The sequence below is a fragment of the Colletes latitarsis genome, chromosome 14, assembly GCF_051014445.1.
Source record: "Colletes latitarsis isolate SP2378_abdomen chromosome 14, iyColLati1, whole genome shotgun sequence".
Taxonomy (NCBI): Eukaryota; Metazoa; Arthropoda; class Insecta; order Hymenoptera; family Colletidae; genus Colletes; species Colletes latitarsis.
This window is the reverse complement of record NC_135147.1, coordinates 28,463,225-28,484,711: the sequence shown is the minus strand read 5'-3', so window position 1 is coordinate 28,484,711 and position 21,487 is coordinate 28,463,225. Positions and strand designations below refer to the sequence as shown.

Below are 21,487 nucleotides of genomic sequence, written 5' to 3'. Positions count from 1 at the left end.
TATCGACGATTCGTGGGCTTAAGCCAGCGCACATGGTGCGTCGGAAATCGATGAAAGGGTACGCTCGACGTCGATTCCCCCCGATTGGAAACGCATTCGACTTTCGTTTAAACACCGCGACAAACGGGGATTTAATTGGTCCCGTTCGGAAGCTTTTGCTACGGTGGACTTTTTTTATTTCGAAAACTAATCGCGCTTTTACACTATCGGGGGATCATTGTACCTTGCTCCCAAGTTTTCCTCTTGTTATCCTTTTATTCGCTACTCGAGATAACTTCTCGCCCCAACGCGTTCCGAAGGGATAAATAATAAAGGCCACGTTAGCTTGACTCCCCCTTGGCGATGTTATTCATGCTTTCGAAAGTTAAGGGAGAAAGTATCGATTCGCCGGGTAGAAAGGATCTAAACACATTCTATATGTTCACAACTTTTCAGCCGAGAGATGAAAGTTCGATTCCCGGTTGCGAGTATCTACGCGTTTCGAGGAGAAGAACGTGCCCGGCATTAATTATTCCCCTCGTTCTTTTAACCATTCCCGACCGCCGTCACGTTTCACGATGATCGTGTTCGGTAAACTCGCGGTCCTCTCCTGCTTCCGTCGACGAGTTCCAAGCGGACAGGATCCATAATTTATGGCGGTGATCGAACCTTCTCGTTACGCTTCGATTTACGCGTAGGGATTCCCTGAGTGCTTCGTTTCCTCTCGAAGGTTCGTTAACCTGAAGAGTAGAACGAAGGGCCATCGGTTGAAAAACGCGGCACATTTCAAACGGGTGCTCGAAGGGAGGCGTCGCCGGCCAATTTAACGAGGAAATTTTCGTCGAACGACGGCCGGAATCGGATTAACCAGTGAATTTTGGATGCTAATTACAAGGCCGACGGGACAAGATTGCACCGACGACGGATAGCTTATTGGGCTGAAACGAGGACGACGCTTTCAGATTAAAGAGTGTCGGCTGATTGGCACGGTCGCGATCAAGTTACTCGTTAGAGTCTCACGATATTTCCGCGAATGATCGACAGGTATAATAATACGACGCTTCGAATACAGACGTTTGATCACCAGATATCTAATCATCTCTCTTACTTTCGACGAAGGCTATTATTATTATCGATTTATTCGCTGGAAAAACCATTTGCTAGAAAAAGGAAGCGATACGCAAGGAAAAACAACTTTGTTCGAAAGGGTGAATACGGCGACAGTGAAATATGTTAGAGAAAAAAGTACGGTGCTTCCGCGGGAAGAAATATCGGTGAACTTGAAAACTCTGACCAGGTTTTGCCCGTTTCGTCGAAGGCGAAGGAGAAAATTATGTGTGCCCGTTTCTGCGGGGACACTGCACATCCTACGGAGCCCGATTTGTTTAAAATTGATTCGCGTAGAGCAAGGGCGCAGGAATTTCAAAGAACGGTCTTCCGTTCTCGGAGAATCGGAGGCTCGAGCCGCTTCGAGTGTGTCTTTGAATGCTCCTTCGTCGAGTCGAGGGTTTTTGAGTAGTTTTCCTGTCGAGCGTTCTAAACAAGGCCTTGATCTTCGATCGACGAGCCAGTTCACGAGCTCGTCTCCTTCAGAACTTTACAGCGTCGAGAGCAAATTGACCACGAGTCCAAGATACGCTCGCAAAACCTTTAAAAGCGAGGGCCCGAGAAGCTGCTACCTTAAATCCTTTAATTTCTTCGCGATTCCTATTAAACGATTATGTTTTCTCTTGTATAATTTTTAGGAGAGGATTCTTGGTACGGCAAGTTCCTCGCCATTGAATTTGACAGCAGCGATTAAACTTGCGCAGTTTAAATTTCGCGCAGGGAATATTTCTTTTCGGATGGAGCGGTCCGTGTCGCGGGAAGACGCGCGTACAGGGAATTAATTACGGGGTCAAGAATTAGAGCGCGCCTTCTATTAGCCTCGGGGATAATTCTTTGCCGACGGAACTTTTTAATAAAAGCCGAGGGGAGACGGTTAAGGGTTGAAAGGATCCGTTCAGACAATTGCTCGAAGCGCCATCGCCTCGTTACGGAGGTGTCCCGCTGGATGTACGCGTTCCCGTGTCGACGCGTGTTTCTCTTTGTCTGGACGGTTCCTTGCGATTGTGATAAGAGCGTAAGGCCGAGAGGATTTTAATACTTAAGCTCGACAAAAGAGTCTCCGTCGTGACGGCACTTTAACTTGTCTGTTGGCAAACCGGTCGGAGATTAAACATTGACGAAACGTCCCCCTCGCCAGGGACTAAAGTTTCTCTCTTCTCCCTTTTCGTACTAAAGGGTTTCTCCAGCGAATAAATGTGTAACGACACGCGTAACGATTATCAAATTCCGTGAAGAATTTCCAGGCTCGTAGTTTATTTTCGAGCTCACGCGAGAACTCGATTCCCTGTCCAAACACATCGAATCGAACGTTAGTTTGGCACGAAGGGGTTCGCTTGAAAATTCCGACAGCTCGCCTCGTTTTCGTACTAATAATCGCAGGGGAGCGTGCCAACTTGTTTCACGGATCGTCGGCCCGCGACTTCCGGCGCTTCCGGTGCAGTAGTCGCGGGTTCTTGCAAAGCGTGAACGTGTTATTTGTGCGAAAGGAAAACGTTTAACGGAAGAATCGACGCCGCCGGCGACGGCGATAAATTTTATTCGAGTACCGAGCGCGCCAAGTGGATGAGAAACAGAAGTCACGGCAAATATTTAGATACACCGGACGCGCACATTCGCAAACAGATTCGAGGCGAAATACCCGAAGCTATATTCCCAGGAAAAAGGCGCCTCTTCGCCGAGTCTATATGCACGGGGAAAGAAATTGAAAAACTCGCGTGCTTCTTCGACGATCGATAAGAAATTCGAAGGCGCCGATTTTCCCCGATCTTTCGACGAACGCTTTCGTTATTTCCGCTACGCCGTTCCCGATCTTATTACGTGCGCGACAGATAGTCGGAGCAAAACTATTCTCGCTTTCTCGTTTCGATTGTAAATTTTAAAGATTTATTTCTGTTTTCTATTTTACGGACAGAGTTAATAGTCTTGAACAAATGAAGAAAATGTGTTTTGGGGATTGTTAAGACCTTGACAAGAGTCTCGGTGGAATCGTTTTCCCGGAGATTGAAAGTCGCTGGTGGAAGTGCGTTTTTCTCGTTGGTAATATTTCCGTCGATTCGAGGCAACCATAGAAGCGCGGCACACGGTTGCAGAGAAAGCGATACGAGGAATGATAAGCTTAGCACGAAAAGTACCATAAATCATGGAACGGCGGCGCGCGGCGCGCAAAACTCGGTCAGTGCCGGGAAGCCGGAAGGCTGAAAACGAAGAGGAAGTCGGCTGGCGTTCGCTGGACGCTGGGATACAAGAAACAGGATAGGGACGCGTTGGATAGAGCAGACAGAAGGATAGGAGGACAGACTGGAGCCAGGAATTTTAGGCGAAAGTCGAGAAGTAGTCGAGCTTGCTTGGCCGACCGCCAGAATCCGCAGCTGACACCGTACAACTATCTCACTAATTTTCCGTCTTTCCCTCGTGACTTGACCTTGCCATTCTTTCACACACTCTTGATCATCTTACTTTCTTCCAAAATACTGTTATCAAGATGTTGCGAACGATTTATGGCAAGAGAAACACACGCGGTTAATAGTAAACGGTTCCTCGAAGCTCCCGGTTTGCGATTATCGATCTTCGGTTTAATGTTCATATTTATAAACGTCTAACATTCGCGTGTGCATACAGTCGTCGCGCTCTTACTGTTAGTGCGCCGTGTCCATGAGAAACGTAGCACGCCTATGCGCTAAACTGCAGCAAACATGGATTATTCACGCAATAACGCAGCTCGCGATAATTATTTTGCCTTTGCAAAGGTTGCCCTTTACGCCACACGGTCGCGGGAAATCTCAGCGATTAATAAATTCGCCAAATTAATCGCATCGTTAACGTCAACAGGAATTAATCCTCGAAACGTAAATACGAAAGATGGTGATGATCCAGAAAAAGTAATGCGATTAATTGGATCGAAGGAGCCGTAACGAGATAAAGGCCTCGCGTTGTAAAATGCACGTAATCCCCGGAACGGTCTAACTGGAACATAAAATTTAATTAATTCGAAAATGGGTGCGCGCTTGATCAAGCCATTCATTATTTCGAATAAGAATGTGAGGTCAGCTACTAATCTACGCTCCTCGAGGATTTTTGAATCGAGGTCAAAGGATATCGAGTCATGGTCAGCATCAGACACAGGACGACGCGTTTTATATTCGTCTCGGTTATCCATTTCTAACGAAACTTTGCCACCCGATGGTCGCCCGGAATTAAACGTCTCGCGATCGAGACGCGAATTTATGCGAAACTTTCCTTTCTACCCGACAGAATTTTAATTATGTCGCTGTTGCGGCCCGCGTACGTCTTCGTGCACAGATTACACGGACGCGACGTGTACCGTTTCGTGCGAACGTTCCATTTCGTAACGCGGGGGGTATCGTTTCATTATGCTAACGAAGCATCGATTATGATAATGCACGGAACCGATTGAATTGCGTAGAATTACTATTACGACGGGCACGAAATGCAGTCGCCCTTGCACGCGCCGTTATCGTGTTGCCTTCGAGGATCTTCGTAACTAGATAACGCGACGGTAATTGAAATTAACATATAAAGCATCGGGCAATTAACAGCTACACCGCGGATCGAGGGTTGCTTTTGACCCGGGGATTTCAGCAGATTTTACGCGTTGCGATTAAAATACCTCGTTAACAATTATTTCCTGCGTGGCCGATGATCCGTTACTCGATCTCCATGATTAATGGGTTGCTCGCGGCTAGGTTGGTTCGATGTACCTTGCGTTTACGTTACGAATCATTAACAAAATCGATCTCCCTGCACTAATTGATACCGCGATCGTTCGCTGCGAGCCCATCATTGACGCTCCTTGAGTAACCACGAGCAACTAACGCTACCGTGTCGAGTTATTAATGCAGAGTAACACCATTGCGTTTTACCAAAGGACGAAGCCAGCCGTAAACAGCGCGAGGATCTCGACATGTTCCATTTTCTTTGTCGCGTGAATTTTCGGGTAAAAGGTGGCCGTTGAACGGTACCGCGATAAAGAAGCAAAATTAGCTCGGTTAACTTTTTGCCGAGCAATCGAGTCTCGCCGGGGCGGCGACGCGTGACCCTGCGGGTTTTACTGCACACGGTAAAACGCGCGGATGCGTGCAAATATACGCGGCGTTAAAAGGGACGCCTGTGTGTAACGCGTGGCTCGATACTTGGCACCCTCCACCCTTGTTTGCCAAATCGTTACACGCTTACCCATTTTAACGCGTTTCTCCGCCTGCCTGCAGACGTTTTTATCGCCCATTTCGGCGGGACTGAACGTTTAACGTCCAATTTTATTTCCTCGAGGGGTTACGGATACACTGAAATTTCGAAACAATCGAAATTTTTGTGGTTGCTCGAATGGTAGTTTCACGTCGTGAAAATTGCGGAAGGCATATTGTAATTCACTACCGTATCGCGTTGCAGACCGAAGGACTACGATGGGTGAAGACGTACTCGATGATGGAGAAACGACAGCAGAGATCGGTTCACGAGGAAAGTCGTGCTTACACGGTGATCAAGGTATGTTTCGTTATTTTTTTTTTATTTATTTATTGTACGGGTAAAACCCCAGGGAATGCGTAGAACTGATGTTTATTTTACTTTCTTTTTTCGAGTGGAGTTATATCACGAGAAGCATGGATCCAGGAATTTTGCAAACCGTTTATGCCGGGACTTTGGACGTTTGCCCCGAAAAGGTCGAAAGCGATCCCGCTTGATTTCTTTTGGCAGAAGCAAGCCATGCGCGTCCAGAAATTGCTGCATACCGGGATCCGAAATGGTCGAAAATTCTGGAAGACATTATTCTTCGGGGTAAATTGAGAGGACAATCGTCCGAGAGCAGATTTTTCTAAAATCCCGGGAGAAGTATTTCGGCCGCGACCTCGGTCGTATTTTTCGAAACCTCGCGACGCAGCGTAGCCGTAATATATCACGCTATCAACGTGGTCGAACGAACGGTCGCGGTGCCGTCTACGTGCCGCGATTTTTACGGAATTGCTCGATAACGCGTTTCGTTTCCGTCTCGCAAAGACGTCCACACCACGCGCCGGAAACCCACCTTCCTAATAAACGAAATCCCTCTCTTGCAATTCGACTCTATTTCGGTTATTGCCTCGCGTTACCACACTTTGAGAAATATTACTCGATTCTAATTTAAACTCTTGTACCGTAAGTCCCGCAGTTTGCCACAGTCAACAGCAAGTGTTTATTTAGCCTCGCGAGATATTGTCAGTGGGGATTTAAAATTACCTCGCGAATGAGACACCTATTCTGTGAAATTTCCTGGAATAATAGAGACAGGAAAAAGGAAAACCCGGAATTTGATTCTACAGCTAAAAAATGTAAACTAGGTTACGAGAGTTTAACGTTGAGCGCAAACTACGTCACCTTTTCTAAATTGATCCGTAAAATTCCGCGCATTACAGCGAGAATCCCTGAAACAGAGACGTTCGAAAGCTATTCGGCCCTAAGTCTCGTAACTTTGGAAGACAATATCGCCCGAACGAGGCGTTTGCGAGCATAATTCCGGAGCCAAAGTTTATTCTCTTCGAGGTTCTTCCATAAATCAGAAACACCCAGTATATTTAATTGTTACCGAACACGTCAGTCTTGGAAATCATTATTCGAAACGACGCTTCTACGCTATCTATGCAAAGTATCGTTAAAATTGGCGTGGTCGAACGACGCTGCTCGTTAGAAACGTACACGTCGCAGCATCGGCGTAAGAAGATACTGCTCTTCCACGTATAGATAGTGAAATTGATCTCAAAGGAGGTTACATTAACTTGTAATAGAGACGACGTGGTCGCGTCATAGCACACAGAGCGTCAATTAGCAGTACATCCCTGATATATCGACGCTCGACACGGCCTGGTACCTAGTGCGAAATTAAAAAATTTCGAATCGTTCTGAAAAAATTATTTTCGGTTCCGGGAGTCAATTAGAATCATCTTTGGTGAATAGACATACTCCCGAAATCCCACGTACTTTCGAGAAAAAATATTTTTTAGCGAAAATATACTGTGTGGCCAGAGATGTTTCGAGATCGTCTCGAGAGAATCGTGGATTGCAATGAAATTTAATACATTTAAAATATTAACCCGAAAGGTACGGAGTTCCGGAATTCCCTTAACAAGCCGTCGCGATTTCCATACGGGAACACGCGTCGCCATGTGGATCGAACGTCAGCCAGTGTCGGGCATCGAACGAACGGGATGACGAGAAAACGAAAACGACGGATTCTCTCGGTGGCCCGAAATCCATCCGGGACCGGAATCGTCGATGCAGATTTTTCTCATTTTCCGCTGCTATGTAAATGCGTCCCAGAGAAGCCCTGGACGATCTCCGGCGCTCGAGACGCCTCGCGTCGCGTCGGGGACACACTTGACCCACTTGTCAATCCGTCGAAATCTCAATCTCGATATTAACCGCGATCGCGGACGATTCGATCGAGAAATATTCGCGGAATGCCGGCGCTGCGTGATCGATGGTACGCCGAGAACCGTAATTAGGTTGGCCACGCTGTCGAATAAACCCACCCGCGATGGATCCTCGTCGTTATCTCTGGTTATTTAACCGCGCTATCGCCGCACCGTGGAAAAGAACCGTCGTAAAATTGAAACGGAACTCTGACACGGTTCCACCTTGCACGTTGCTTCGTTAGCCGCATCGATTGCCAACATTTTTACGAGATACGCCAAGGCACTATGAAACTGCGAAAGTTACTGGATCCCGTACGAGGATTATTGCGCTGGAGTGTCTCGTACTTTGATTTTTTACAGTCGTTCACCGTAGAACCATTCGGAAGGGATCCAAAAAAATTAGGAATTCTCTCGGAATCTATGCCCGTTTTATTTTTCACGCGAGAACGAATAGATTCGAGAATTGATTGCCCGCGTTCGCAGTAACTAACGAGCAAAATTAAAAATAAAAAATATTGATACGTGAACCTACGTGGAAGGTTATAACAAATATTGGTATCGAATTTTAAGGTAATCGATTAAACCATTTTCCAGTCGTTCAAAAACGTTGCTTCGGTATGTCTGACCATTATTCACTGTTTCTACTGATTCAATTCGTTAAGTTACAAATGGGAAATTCAAAGTTTATGTTTGATCTATGGAAGGAATATGTTCAAGACACCCGAAAACAAGCGTAAAATTTCATTAGCGAAGACTGGAAGCTAGAAATTCGCGGAACAAAAGTGTTTCAAGTTTCCAGAGTCTTGTATTCCCTCGACTGGGATCCTCTTGTTCTTTCCCTGCACATTGCGAGTTGATTACCGCAGGATCGACTTCTTGTCGCGTTGTTTTTCCCCCGTTTTGCATGGTACTGCTGATGGATCATCGACGAAGCGGCGAAAAGCGGTTCGGAAATAACTGTGAAGCGTGTAACGAGAGAACTCGAGGCGACGAGCAGGAAATTTTACGCGAAATACGACGCTAGGAAAACGATCGATCGAACAAATTCACGGAAGAGAGTTATCGCGACGCTCGGAAAAAATATACCGTAATAAAACATACGCGGCGGCGGATTCTGCAGGGACGAGCCGCTGCCGCGTCGAGATACGTCTTTTGTATGAAATAAAGCGCGACGCGGAGTCCTTAATTCATAGTCCAGAAGCAAAAATACGATACGGGACGATGGTTTTAAATCATACACGACTTGTTTCGAACGGTGAATTACTCGTCGCTGCATCGATTCTTGCGGCTCTAAGTCGTTTATCTTTTTTAAGCCATCGCACGATTCCCTGCGAAAGCTTATTTTACGGAACGTAAATTACGTCGGTCCATGGTCCGGAAAGAAGCTATAATTGGTGTGCTCGTAGCTTCGCGTTAAAGCAGATTGGATTTGAAATATATCCAAGACGCGAGAAGAGACGATCCTTGGAATATTTTCGATATTTTTAGAGCTCTAAAATAACTGCAGAATTCTTCTGTGGGAGTTTCAAACGTTTGCAAAGAAATATTTTGAAACGCTACTCGATAAATTCTTGGTCACGTTCAAAGGGCATTTACCGTCGACAGAGGCGAAAGTTCGCGCGACACGTTAAAAGTTGGAAGCAGTTTACGTTGGCCCGACGAACGGTTTTGTTATTGTCTCGCTGCGCGTACACGCGAGTTTCTCTGCGAGCAAACTTGTCCACCGTCGTTTCGTCGGTCGTGCGTATATAATTTTGCAATCGATTCTGCAACGCCATTCTAAAAAGTAAAAACGGTCATCTGCGCTATACTCAAGCTCAACCTATCGAACGGAAAGAGACAGAGTCTTGAAAGTGGAGTAAATAAAATTCGGGAGCCGAACATCGTCTCGAATTGGCTTGTCACGATATACTGCAATGCTCTTAAGACCATCAAGGTTGGAAAGAAACGGGACAATCCTCTCCCGACTTGTTCGGATCACCTTGCCATCCGAAATGGATGTCCTGGCGATCCTCCGTAATAAAGGGAGATAGATCGGTTCTGTGAAGATTTTTCGAGGTTGCACCCCTAACCGAGAGGGGCAGTATCGACTAAACAATTTGTTATATCGATGGTATTCCAAAAGTATTCGATACTAATTCCTCGCTCGGGAGAAAATCCGACCAACAACCCTTTGATATACCATCGGAAATTTATTAAATTTTATCCGCGTTGTCTGTTACAAATTTCTCTTTTCGCTTTGCAACCTTATCGATTCGTTTGAACTCTGCGATCTCCGCAGATATGTAATTCATGACTTTCTTTCTCCTCGCTTTTATACTTCTTGTATCCTCGCTCGTTTCCCTTTATTTTATCCTATTTCCCTAACCTCTCTCGTATCAAAGGGTACACCCAAGCGAAATCGTGCTTTTCGTAGCATATGCTTTGTTAGCGATAAGAGCAAACAGTATACGATTCGTGAACGCGCCACAAATAAATGTGTCATTTCAAGGGAATATAAACCACCTCGGTGCTCGATATTTTAATTTAGAGTTGTTGGAAGAGCGTAGATAAATTCGGCAAACAACGGGATGACAAGCATTATCGTGTTTGCGAGTCGTCGCGAATTTTTCGAGCGGTCGAATTGAAATTTATCGCGAGGACGGGGACGTTGATTTATATTCAGGGTGGTCTCGAGACCGGGGAACAAGGAAGCGAATTAAGACGGAGGGCTGGTAGCGATTCGGGAGCACGGAATTCTTTCGATCGTCGGTTGTTTTGCACGTTTCGGTCGCGACGAGATCGAACCGCTTCGGTAACGGAGTTCGCTTTATCGCGCGTGATTTCCGCCGACGCGGGTTCGCGGCAGCCTCGAAATCTCCTCGCGGGACGTCCGAATCCTCCAGTCAAGGGGGAAAACGATAAACGACTCGTCGTTTCGTAGAAAAGTTTCAGCAGTCTCGAGCCCCGGCGAACGATGGTCGCATTTGTCTGCTTGTCTCCTCGGCGCTCGTGCCTCGCCAGAAATTCGCAGTCGCCTATAATTCATGGCACCGTGGCATCGCGCGAAACAGCATAGAAGAATATTATATTTATAGCGTCTACCGACCTTGCTATGTTTTTTACCGCTCGAGCCATCTGGGTCAACGTTTCTTTGTCTTGTTGAAAAATAGCCACGACGAGCGATGGAATATGGAGGCCCAAGGTCTATTATTATGCTCGTAGGTTTCCGATGCTCCGGGTCTAGGAATCGGTCCATGGTTTTTACGATAGGATCGAAACGAGGGAGGCGGGAACATTAATATCGCGGAATGGCATCCGCGAATTCGACGCTATCAACGAGCCGTGTTACGGGCGAAGTTCCCGGAAGAAGTTGGCCAAAGTTACACGCATAGTTCACCGCGGTGCATCATAACTGTCGCGAGATACAACACTTAGCTTAGAATTAATACTCGAGAGGAACGGTAATGCTACAAGTGATTTGCTAAGATCGCTTCCGGTGTCGTTCGAGTTCGGTTAACGTGGAACGTCGGCCAAGGCATAATGCCAAATAACGCAATAACCGGGCGATTTATTCTGCTGGAAGGTGCCGAGGCGCGAGGGGACGCGCTTCAACTTTTCTTTCGTTTTTCTTTGCCCGCGAACCAACAAAAATCCCTTCCTCCGTTGAAGAGGCCGGCCGGTTAAAACGTTAGGATGGGATTTGGAACGACGCGGAATAAACATATTCCCATTTGTTGTTGCTCTTTTCAACTTACGCGAGCTTCTTTTCGCACCCTAAAACTCTGCATAGCGTTCCGAGAACGTGACGTTTTCAAAATGCAGCCGAGCTGCGACACGTGCGACGACACTGCAACCCTTACATCTGCTCATATTGGACCGTCCTAGAAAATATTGCGCATTTCCCTGGTTATTTTTATTCCGGTTATTCATCGAAAGTATTTAAAAAACAAACGTTCCGTAGATATTAATGTATCGTACGAAAATATACGTTGAGCTTGTTTGCGCGCCATTGTCCGTTTGATTTATTTTTCGGACGAATATGTGAAATGATCGAAGTTCCGATGCTTCTACACCAGTATTTAAAACAAAGCTGTAATTAAAACTATACATCGTATTGTTCGTTCCATCAGAATCATCGAATTTATGCTGCGTTCTAGTTGTCGGTGTCGAATCAAAGTTTAAAAATGCGCAATATTATCCGCGGATTCCCTGGAATAGCCGTTTTATTGGTATTTTTCGATTAAAACAATTTTAGACGATCAGTTTTATCTGCATACCTTGATTTCGGGGGTGGTGTTCAAGGTAATAGTTATCGATACGTAACGGGTATTTAATATACAATTAGAACTTTCTAAACCTATCCTACGTAATATTTAAAATTGTTCCATTGTACCGATGTACCGGTTCGAGAAAAGACTTTACTGTCGGCAACTTTGGCGAACACTGACTTATGGTTAATATCTGCTTTGGCACGAAGATCGTTGAAACTTTAAAATGTCCTGTTAAATGCCCGAACCAGCGGAAGCGGTGAAACATCGATGCCAAGAAAGTTTCCGCAGTGTTTAGGACCGATTCGGAGCGGATCGATCGTTTTGAATTATTTTAGCAAATACCATGGCATCGTTTACTTTGAAAAGACTAGAATTTCGAACTTTCTCGCCGCGAAAGACAAAGTACTTAGAGTCTTAAGCATGCTTGCAGTGTACTCGAACCCAACAGGTGGATGTGATTTTAACCCGAAAAGAAAGAAAAGGAGGAGCGCGGTTTAGAAGAAAGGTAGTCGTTGCAGAAAGGGTGCGTTGGTCTTTTAGTTTCGAGTTCGCGTTACGGATGCTGGGACGCGATCTTTTCCGGAAAGGGAGCAACCAAGGATGCATCGAAGCGTAGCAAATAACCGGTTCGATTCATTGGTCCGCGACCCGAGGACGTTCCAGAAATAACGGGTTATCGTCGAGGACATCGCGAAAGATGCAAGGATCGGGGTCTTTTCTAGGGGATTAACGACGAATCCACTAAAGAAACCCTGGCAGTGAATTCAGCCGACTCGGAGATCGAACACGGCGGAAACGAGCGTCGCAGGAATTGCGAGACTCGAGAAAGATCTTCCGCTCGATTTCGCAATATGAATCGGTAAATGAAGAGCGGTGCACGCGAAACGGGAAAAGGAAGAATGATTTTCCAAGGGAGGGAATATAAAGAGAGGCGTGGAGGGGAAAGATCGACGGTGTAAGATGTCCGGCGAAAAATCTATTCCCTCGCAAACTGCCGTAATAAAGCGTCAATAATGCGTTTCGATCGACCCTACGTCTGTCATCGACTATTTTCGCTTCGGTTGGCACCAAATCGTCGTCATCGTCCTCGGAAAGGGAACGTAATTTCAGATTTATCGCACGCTCCACCGAATAAAAGCACGGATCTCGTATTTATCTTCTCCGGATGGTCGCGCGTTTTCCTGAGAGCTAGCAACGCTATCCTAATAGCGTGCCGCCAAGTATTCGTCCATAATAACTTTTCTCGATTGCTCGTTAGCGAGGGATCGCTGTAGTTCGGTGGTTGTCGAAAGGATCGGCAATGTCAGCGAGTCTGAAAATTGGAGTTATTCGTAACCAACGTTCCCTCCTGCGTTACAACAAGAGGGAAGTTCGAAATGAAAGCACGGCACGCGAACCTTTTTCCTTTTCAGGCTCGCGGGGGTGGTTTGATTTCCAGTGGAGGATCTCGAACGAGAGAGCGCGCGCGGTATCGTTGTAATTCCAGTGGAAAGCAGCGATTTGCCGCGCGCACGATCGAAAAACTAGGCCAGCCAGCTAGCCAGCAAACGGCTATTTATTCCGCGGACGGCTCTTTATTACGAACCCGAAATTTCTCTATCGCTAATGCACGCCCGGTCGGTGGTGTGGCGAACCGTCGCCGACGGTGGCTGGCGCCCACGTTAAACGACGCGTTTCCACGACACGGAATTTCGTTGCTCTGCCAATACGCCATTGGCGCGAACAAAAGACGCTTCGGCCGACCAAAGACCGGCCCCGGAATTCGTGCCAAATTACAAAAAGACCGTAATCATTTATTACCGTTGCGAATAATGGATCCGTGCAGAGATTCGACGGCCGATGAATGATCCTCGCGCCAACGAAACGCGACGGACGATCGCTGGAGATCCGGGTCGAAGCTCCAGCAACGTAAACACTGTTGTTATGGATTCTAATTTACGGACTTCGAAAGTGAATAAAAGAAAGAAACACTTTACTACGTGTTCTCATTTCGAATTCGAGGAAAGCGTAATTCGGTGCTTTGTAAGCTCGCCTAAATTTTGATGCTTTCTCGGTAGTTAAACTGCAAATATATTTAGCTGTTCCGTTGTGCGCCCTGGGGGAAAAAGAAACATCGTTTCAAGTTTCTCGTGAAAGAATCCCCGCCCTCGGCGCGCTCTATTCAAACTACCGACGAATACTTGCAACTTCCGCGATCCCTGTTTAATTGCAGACGCGAAAAATTTATTCTCCCTGTTAGCCTGAAAGCGCAGCCTCGCGCTAGCGCCGCGCACCGTGGGGGGATTAAATTTGTTTCCACGCATAATGTGGAGAGTAATGCGCTTCGAGGGAAGCTCGCTGCGCGTACTAGCTGACGTTTGCACTTTAATGTACATCGTTCGGCGACCAACGTCGCTGGATGAATCAATTACGCAAATTAAATTCCGTCCCAGAAACGCATAGAAATATTTCACCTCGACGTATCGTCCACGAGAAGAGACATTATTTCGGGATATCGTCGAATCATATTGCCATTGCCTGCCATTACCATTCTTATTTACGCGAGCTTCTTCTTGCAAACGGTAATCAAAATCGCGATGGATTCTTCTCCAACAGGCGTGAAAACGACCTGTCTTCTACCACAGCTCTGCTTATTACTATAATTCAGTCCCTTTTGCGGTCCATTACGATTCATTTTACCAATTATCGTAACACAGATTCGTTCCATTTTCAGCAGTATTTCCACCGCGACAAAAATGCTACAATCTACGCTAGTGGTTTTTACTCGAGGTATCTAGTTTTTCTGTCTATTTGACAGGTAGCGTTCAGCAGACTTTCGCGATTTATGTCCGCTCTATAAATTTCTAAGGCTCAGCCTCCGAGCGACGTTGAATCATTTCAGATTTGTTGTTTATTTCTACAGTTCAAAAAGGTGTATCGTTGCCCGACCAGATATTTTAGAACCGTTTGAAATTCACGCTCTACTTAATAATGTATTTAGTTCCTTTTTCTCCTTGAAATACACTCGTCGGCCAATTTATTTAAAGTACACGCTAATTCGTAAACCGAGTTAAATAAACGGGACAGTGCATAAGTAAACTCGATCGTTGGAAAATAGAAAGGCGGTCTGTTCGAAAATTTCGCTTATCTCCTGGCGAAAGCCGCAGACGCGGTTTCAACTTGCACGATATTTCGTGTCCCCTTTTCAGCGCCGGTATCACGGCGTAGATCGTTAATTTAGATACAAGGTTTCGATTAAATTTAATAAATGCCGCGTTTGAATTCCGGTCAGAACGGTTACTATCGATATTAACCCGCGCGATGAATATTAATGTCGTTATGCTTCCTGACTTGGCCGTGTCGAGTCGCTCCCACGGGTGTTCTCGAAACGTGGTTCGATTCCCGCCGTTTGCCAAAATTGAATCTCATCGACTGCCGTTCGATACTCGTTCCTCGACGACGTCACGATTTACGGTCCGTTCGCAAGGATCGTCCAACAATGTTAATTAAACCGTTACGCTTTGTTTCGACGAATCGTCGGACTCGTCGTTTTCTCCTCGGAAATCGACTCGCAACTTCCGCCGCTCGTGGTTTTATTTTCGACGATTCCGTTGCTCGAACAGCCCCGACGGATTGCAATCGATTCATCGACCCAGCAGAAAAACTTCCCTCGACCTGTTACCAGAACGCACGAGTTTTATCGCTTTTGATTAACGAGCCGTGGCTAATGGACTGCGCTTTTGTTTAATATACATCGGTCCGTTTATTTAATGAACACTCGCTCGGTCGTAATTAAATATTACGCAATGCAGAAATATACAGTGCGACGCGACAAATGTTTTACCGATGCAGCGCAATCATACTATGCGAGAAATAAATCAAAGGGAGAACAGTTTTGAAGCTGTGCCTTAAATTACGATATTAAAAATAGAAAAATTCGACGATTGCTCCGTAAAAGATCACTGTAACGATTGGACGTCGAATCGGAGGTTTCGGGAGCGATCGTTAAAAGATTCTGTCAGCTTGTACGCGCGAAGGATTTGTCACAGGATAACTCGCGTCGCTTCGGGCCGGGTCTATCCATTTATTTTGCACCGAAAGAAGCCATTAGAAGTCACGAAAGGTTCGCAGATATTCGGGCGACTGCGCGTCAAGTTCGAGTCACTTTGCTTTCGTTCGAAAGCGACTGATATGCGACGGATTAAAAGCTTTCCTGGCCCGCTATGAATCTGCGTAAGCAGTTTTTCCTCTGATTTATCGCGGAAAATCTGTCTATCGTTCGCGACGTTACGAGTCATTTTGACGAATCCTCCCTGGGCTCTTCAAAACCGACGTTTCAATAAAGAATGCAATGGTAATGTTAGTCGTGGAAATCGTGGAATCATGGATCGTTTCGTTTAATAAGAAAGGTAGAACCTACTTTGCTCGAAATATTTTTACATAAATTTAAACTTTGTATAAGAATCCTCTACCGTAGACTGGAAGTACGCGTAATACAGATAACAGTACCTTGTGCTAGAATATGGGACTGTCTTTTGAACAGGGGTGGTACCAGATATACAATACGATCACAGATGACTGCGCTTTGTTGTGGTAAGTGCAGCTATCTTTTAGACGGTGGTACCAGTCAACATATAATGTTTCGACAATCACAAACTACTGTGCCTTGTCGTAGAATGCGCGACTATCTTTTAAGCGGGGTGAGACTAGTCTATGTGTAATAAATCGACGATCGCAGATGATTGAATATGCTGTTTTTCGCACGTACGATACAACGAGAGTCGTTCCTTCTCTCTCTCTCCCTCTCGAAGATTATGATCTCGAACTTTGACCCCGCGAAGTCGACTCCTTGCCAATCGAGGAGAGTTCGAGCCGTCCAGGAGGAGAGGTCGCGTCTGTTCGCGACGAGCACCGTTCGGAATGATTCATCACCGATTTATTCTCGCGCCGCGGCCCGATTTCTGATTCCGCCAGTTCATTTCTGGCACATGTTCCGCCGATTACGTCAGCACCACTCTAATTAACGACCGAAATTCCACTAAGTGCGCCGGTTGAGCGATCGTGGGTCCAGACGTTACCCTCGTTCGTACTCTTCGGTCCTTCGATCCGACTTGGGAATGGAATTGAAATTAACGATCTTGGAATGGTCCCCGGTAGTCCAATTTAAAATCTAACGCAGAGATACGCAACCAATATTTGTTTCGTAAATATTTAGCTTGAAATAATTTTCGCCTGGTTCTCGGTGTCGCTCCTTAATTACAAAGTTCGGTGTTCCAGCAAACACGCTTCACTTTGCTTAATTTCTGAAAAGGACCGAGCAACCCGCAGGCTTTGTTGCGGCGGCGGTCGGCCGCGGATTTAATAAATTCGTGTTTCAGCATTTTTCTATCCCCGCGCTTGCGAGCCGGCGCAGTTTACACGACTCCGCGGAATAAAATGCGACGAACGTTGCTCCGGCAGCCCTCCGCGCCGCTGGATAAGCTCCGTTAAGCCCCGGGAGCAAATAAAGTGTCAGTCGCCGGAGGGGAGTAATCGGATTCACCTTATTAATTAGGTTTCTTCCGCGTTCTACGTTCATTAAGCGAATCTCCTCCGTAATGCTCATTTTCCCCGACTAGCTACGCTTATAAAAATTCCGATGCCTACACCCTTCTCGATCGAGCTCCATAATCTGCTATAATCGCGGCATCTTGTACCAATTGTACAGTTTAAAACAATTTCGAGTCGTTTCACAATGTTAATTCTGCATGTTAAAGGAAATAAATTTGAGGTTGATGCGTCGAAGCACGCTGAACGTTTCTGATAGCGTTTCGGGTGAAAAATCTGGCCGGTCATCAAGACGAACAATCAAATCCGGCTCATTAATTCTCCCTGTGTCGCGTGGGGGTATCCGTTTTGCAAAACGTCGTCCTGATCTCGTCGTTTCGTTTCTGTCGGTCGAGTGCTTCGGAAGCTTTTAGAATCTCTTATTCGAACTTTTCTCCGAGGATCCTCTCAACCGCATTTAATGACCTCTTCCCTCCCTTGGCGAAACCTCCCTTCTTTCCTGCCCTTATTTTGTTAAACGATGCCCCAACTCTTACTACCATTCTCTTTACGACTTTAACACGTGATAAAACACATTGTACCATCGTTTCTGATTCTACGTTAAAACAATAAATAACTTTCTTGTCTTCCCACTTTCGGATGTAGGAATATTTAACGCAATTTCTCGTAAGCGAAATCCAGAGAAATCCCGTAGGAAATTTTTCCAGCATCGGTATTTCTTGGTTTCGTTGGGATCTTGGAGGTTCTTAGCCAGCGTTTTCTCTCGCGCTTCCAATTCCCCGTCCGTCGGCGACGAATAAAACACGAGGGAGCGGATATTGCTTTAGTTACCATACCATTCGGGCCATTTTGGCCCTGCTTGACGAGCTTCCCCCTTTCAACTTCATTTATTTACCAAACGGAGATAGCGTCGAATAGGTACGCGAGCGAATAGCACTCGTGGACGAACGGTCGCCGGGAACGTTTCATCGCGAGTCGCGGAAACGGACGGGATCCTCCTGTGGAAACTTGGAAAATTGGGTCGCGTGATTTTTCCGGGACGAAGAAGAAAGTGGGCACGCCGATTGAACGATGTCGAGGACGTCGATGAATGGTTCGGGGATGGAGGGTGAACCGACTCGTACGCGGTGACACACCACCGGAAGAGGAAATGGAATCCTCGCCGCTTTGTGCAACGCTAACGACTTCGATAACGATGCCCATCGACTCCAGTGCTCCTTTTAATTCGGCGGGCTGTTAATAATGCCCGTGTTAGCCGCCAATGGCGGACAGAGGCGATAAAGAAGTCGATGCATCGACGAGAACTCCGTGCTGGCAGCTGTGCCCGTAGTCCTCGAGCTAAAATGCACACTCCGGTTTGAGTAGCTTCGAAACCCCTAATCAAATAGCGTATAGACGTCGAGCTAACGCTTGGCCGCTTTCACGTGTACGCTACTTTGTCCTTTCCATCGCAACGTTATCTTTTAATCAATCGAGTTCGTTCAGATGCGGTGCGTTAATTATTACACTTTATGCAACTTTAGCGTTCCCAGTCAAGGTTTAAAAATGTCCCAGCGAAAGTGTGCGGAACTTCTCAGTCGTAAAAGTGAGAAAAAAGTTTCGAGGATGAAAGTGCACGCTTCCTTATTTCTGTTCAAATCGAAGTTCTTGGAGAGATTTTTCGATAGACCGTTCGAAATTACTACGCCAGGACTGGCGACGAAAGCTGGGTCGAGGCGTCGAGAGGATATATTTCGTGGAGTTCCGGTTCCGTTCTCCGGGGAACGCGACGAAACTTCCGTCGAGGGTGGAAAAAAGAGCGCTCGATAGTCATGCAGGAGCATTTCGTGGAGTTCGCCAGGCAGTGGCGCGTATTCCCGCGGGCAGGCCGAAGCCTTCCTCGAGCGGAAAAGTTCAGGCGAAAAGTATGCGCCAAGATAGCGTTCTCCGTCACGAATACGAGTCCGATAGTTCCCTTATCGTTAAAGATCTCGATCGCTTTCGACCTTTTTCGTTCGCTGTTGTTTCGACGTGCCGCCAGGAACCGTCTATCGATCTCTATCGAAATTATTTACGCTGGCCACCGGCAAGAAAAGGTGTGAAAATTTGTTTCTCAGTGTTTCGTTTCTCACCTGGCAGCCATAACGTCGACGATTTTACGACGGGCTAAGAGCATCGCCAAGTGTACCTGGCTGCGGTCGATCGATTGGTCGAACGGCTGGCCCTTCGCCAAAAGTCCTTCGCGAAACAGTCGATAAAAGTGTCCTCCGATTCCGAGCTTTTAAACGAAGCTTGTCACCGACTCCATTGTCAGCCGCAGAGACTTTGATCGAACGATCTAACGATCTTGTTTATTACTTTTAGAACAAGATGGAGGAGCAGAGATCGCGGAGGATTCAGAAGATCGTCGAAGGCTTGTTGCCGACGTCGATGGACCCGAAGAACCGAGCCTCGGAGACCGACCTGCTGTTGCAATTCTGCTTGTCCCTCAGCAAGGTGACGAAGCGTCGGAATAACTATTAGTTCCTTTAAGATTTTGCCTTTCAACGTTATCTTGCCCTTTCGGTTTGCAGATCTATCCGAAGCACAAGGATCTTTACAACTGGGTGGACGTCGATCAGAGGGTGTACGTTCCGTTCAACATGTCCTATCTCCAGGAGAGCTTCGGTTATGTGAGTAGAGACGTTAACGCGATGGGCGATTAGTATCGGAGAAACGACGCATAGGAGAAAATGATTTGCTTCGTTCCTGGGTTAGATAAGGTGGGGGACGCTGCTGAATGCCACTTTAGGCGCCACTACTGCCGATCTCTACAATCATAGCCACGACCGGGGAAGATCCGTTCAGGCCTTCGAAGATCAGCTGATCTACGTTTACGTCACCGCTCCTCGTTACTTTCGCAGCCTCGGGAAACTGCTGAATCGGTTCTCCAGAAGGTAAGGGTCTTTACGGCGAGATAGAATGCGCGGGAGAAGTTCATCGGACCCTCCCGACAGTGAACATTTGCGGTAACGAGGGTTGGTTTTTCCTTGCGAGAGGAGGGAGGTTGGTCAGGCGGGACCTCGGACGCGAACCTCGATAGCTCGAGAATTTCTCGAAGGATCAAATATATTTCGGACGTGGAAGGTGTTGATAAGTGTCTAGAACTTTCAGGATCAATTCCTGAATGGCGTTTCCTAGCGTTGCTCGCAATACCAGACCACTTTCCACGCGGAACGAAATAGCTGACACAAATTCTCCAGGTCCTCCATCTTCCTGGATTTCGATAAGAACGAATTTAAGCTCTGACAAGCCAGAAATTAATTTACCGAGGGACTAGCCTCGATTCTTCTTCGTTCTCCCACGACGCTAATCTTGGTAAAAATAAACAACTTATTTTATCGCACACCAGTCGTATAATCAATAGGAGTTGCCGAAATGTCTTTGGGTATGTGGAGTCAAAGTAAATGTCAAAATAAACATAGAAGACAGCATAAAAAATAATAGTTGATATGGTCATCGGATAGGGGATGAAATGCCCTTTAAAATGAGCGTTTGTACGAGTCGATAGCTTCATTAGTTCCGGAGATATAGCGGTTTTAGTTTCGCGTCGATGCGGTGGTTAGTTTCGGAGATAGGGTTTGTTTACGTTCGTCGTTGCGCTCGCGCGAGTTCATTCATCTCGCGCGCGTAGATAGTGAGCAGTGCGTAGTAAATTCTTGGAAATACTACGGCGAAACTAGGTCACGACAGTCACGTACGCGAGGCAGGTCAGCACCACGCACGTGCGACAAGGAGGTCCGGCGCGACGCGTCAGACGAAGACAGAGATAAAAAAATTACCATTTACATAACTTACGATATCTCCGAAACGGAAAGTCGGATCGACAAAAACCAAAAGCCATTTTAAAGAGGAAGGTTTACCGCCGCTAACGATTGTTCAATTATGGCAAAAACACTAGTAGTTTCGGAACTGCAATTAATTAAAGTTTTAGTAATTTCAATGCGCGTTAGTAGCCTGTTTTAGCACGGGAAGAGCCATAGCGGAATCTTGAAAAAATTACGCCTTTACATAAATTGCGATATCTCGAAAACGGAAAGTCGGATCGACATAAACAAAAAACCATTTTAAAGGGGAGGCCTTACCGCTTCTAACAATGGCTTAATTATAAATAAAATACCAGTAGTTTCGGAACTGCACGCGTCTAAAGTTTAACTATTTTTAATACGTTGTTAGACTGTTCTAAGATTGGAAACTGAA

At 46.3% G+C, this 21,487-nt stretch overlaps 1 protein-coding gene across 6 annotated transcripts in view; it reads left to right on the top strand.

Moving 5' to 3' along the window:
- LOC143350347 (neprilysin-1) overlaps nt 1–21,487 on the top strand; it is a 71,952-nt gene that overhangs the window by 39,902 nt on the left and 10,563 nt on the right. For 4 of the 6 annotated variants that reach the window (XM_076782433.1, XM_076782434.1, XM_076782435.1 and 1 more), the window contains 4 exons: nt 5,494–5,589; nt 19,613–19,744; nt 19,822–19,920; nt 20,006–20,184. In XM_076782433.1, coding sequence (XP_076638548.1) covers nt 5,494–5,589; nt 19,613–19,744; nt 19,822–19,920; nt 20,006–20,184 — 506 coding nt within the window. The remainder of the gene's footprint in view (nt 1–5,493; nt 5,590–19,612; nt 19,745–19,821; nt 19,921–20,005; nt 20,185–21,487) is intronic. The other 2 variants (XM_076782437.1, XM_076782436.1) reach the window with 1 other exon arrangement.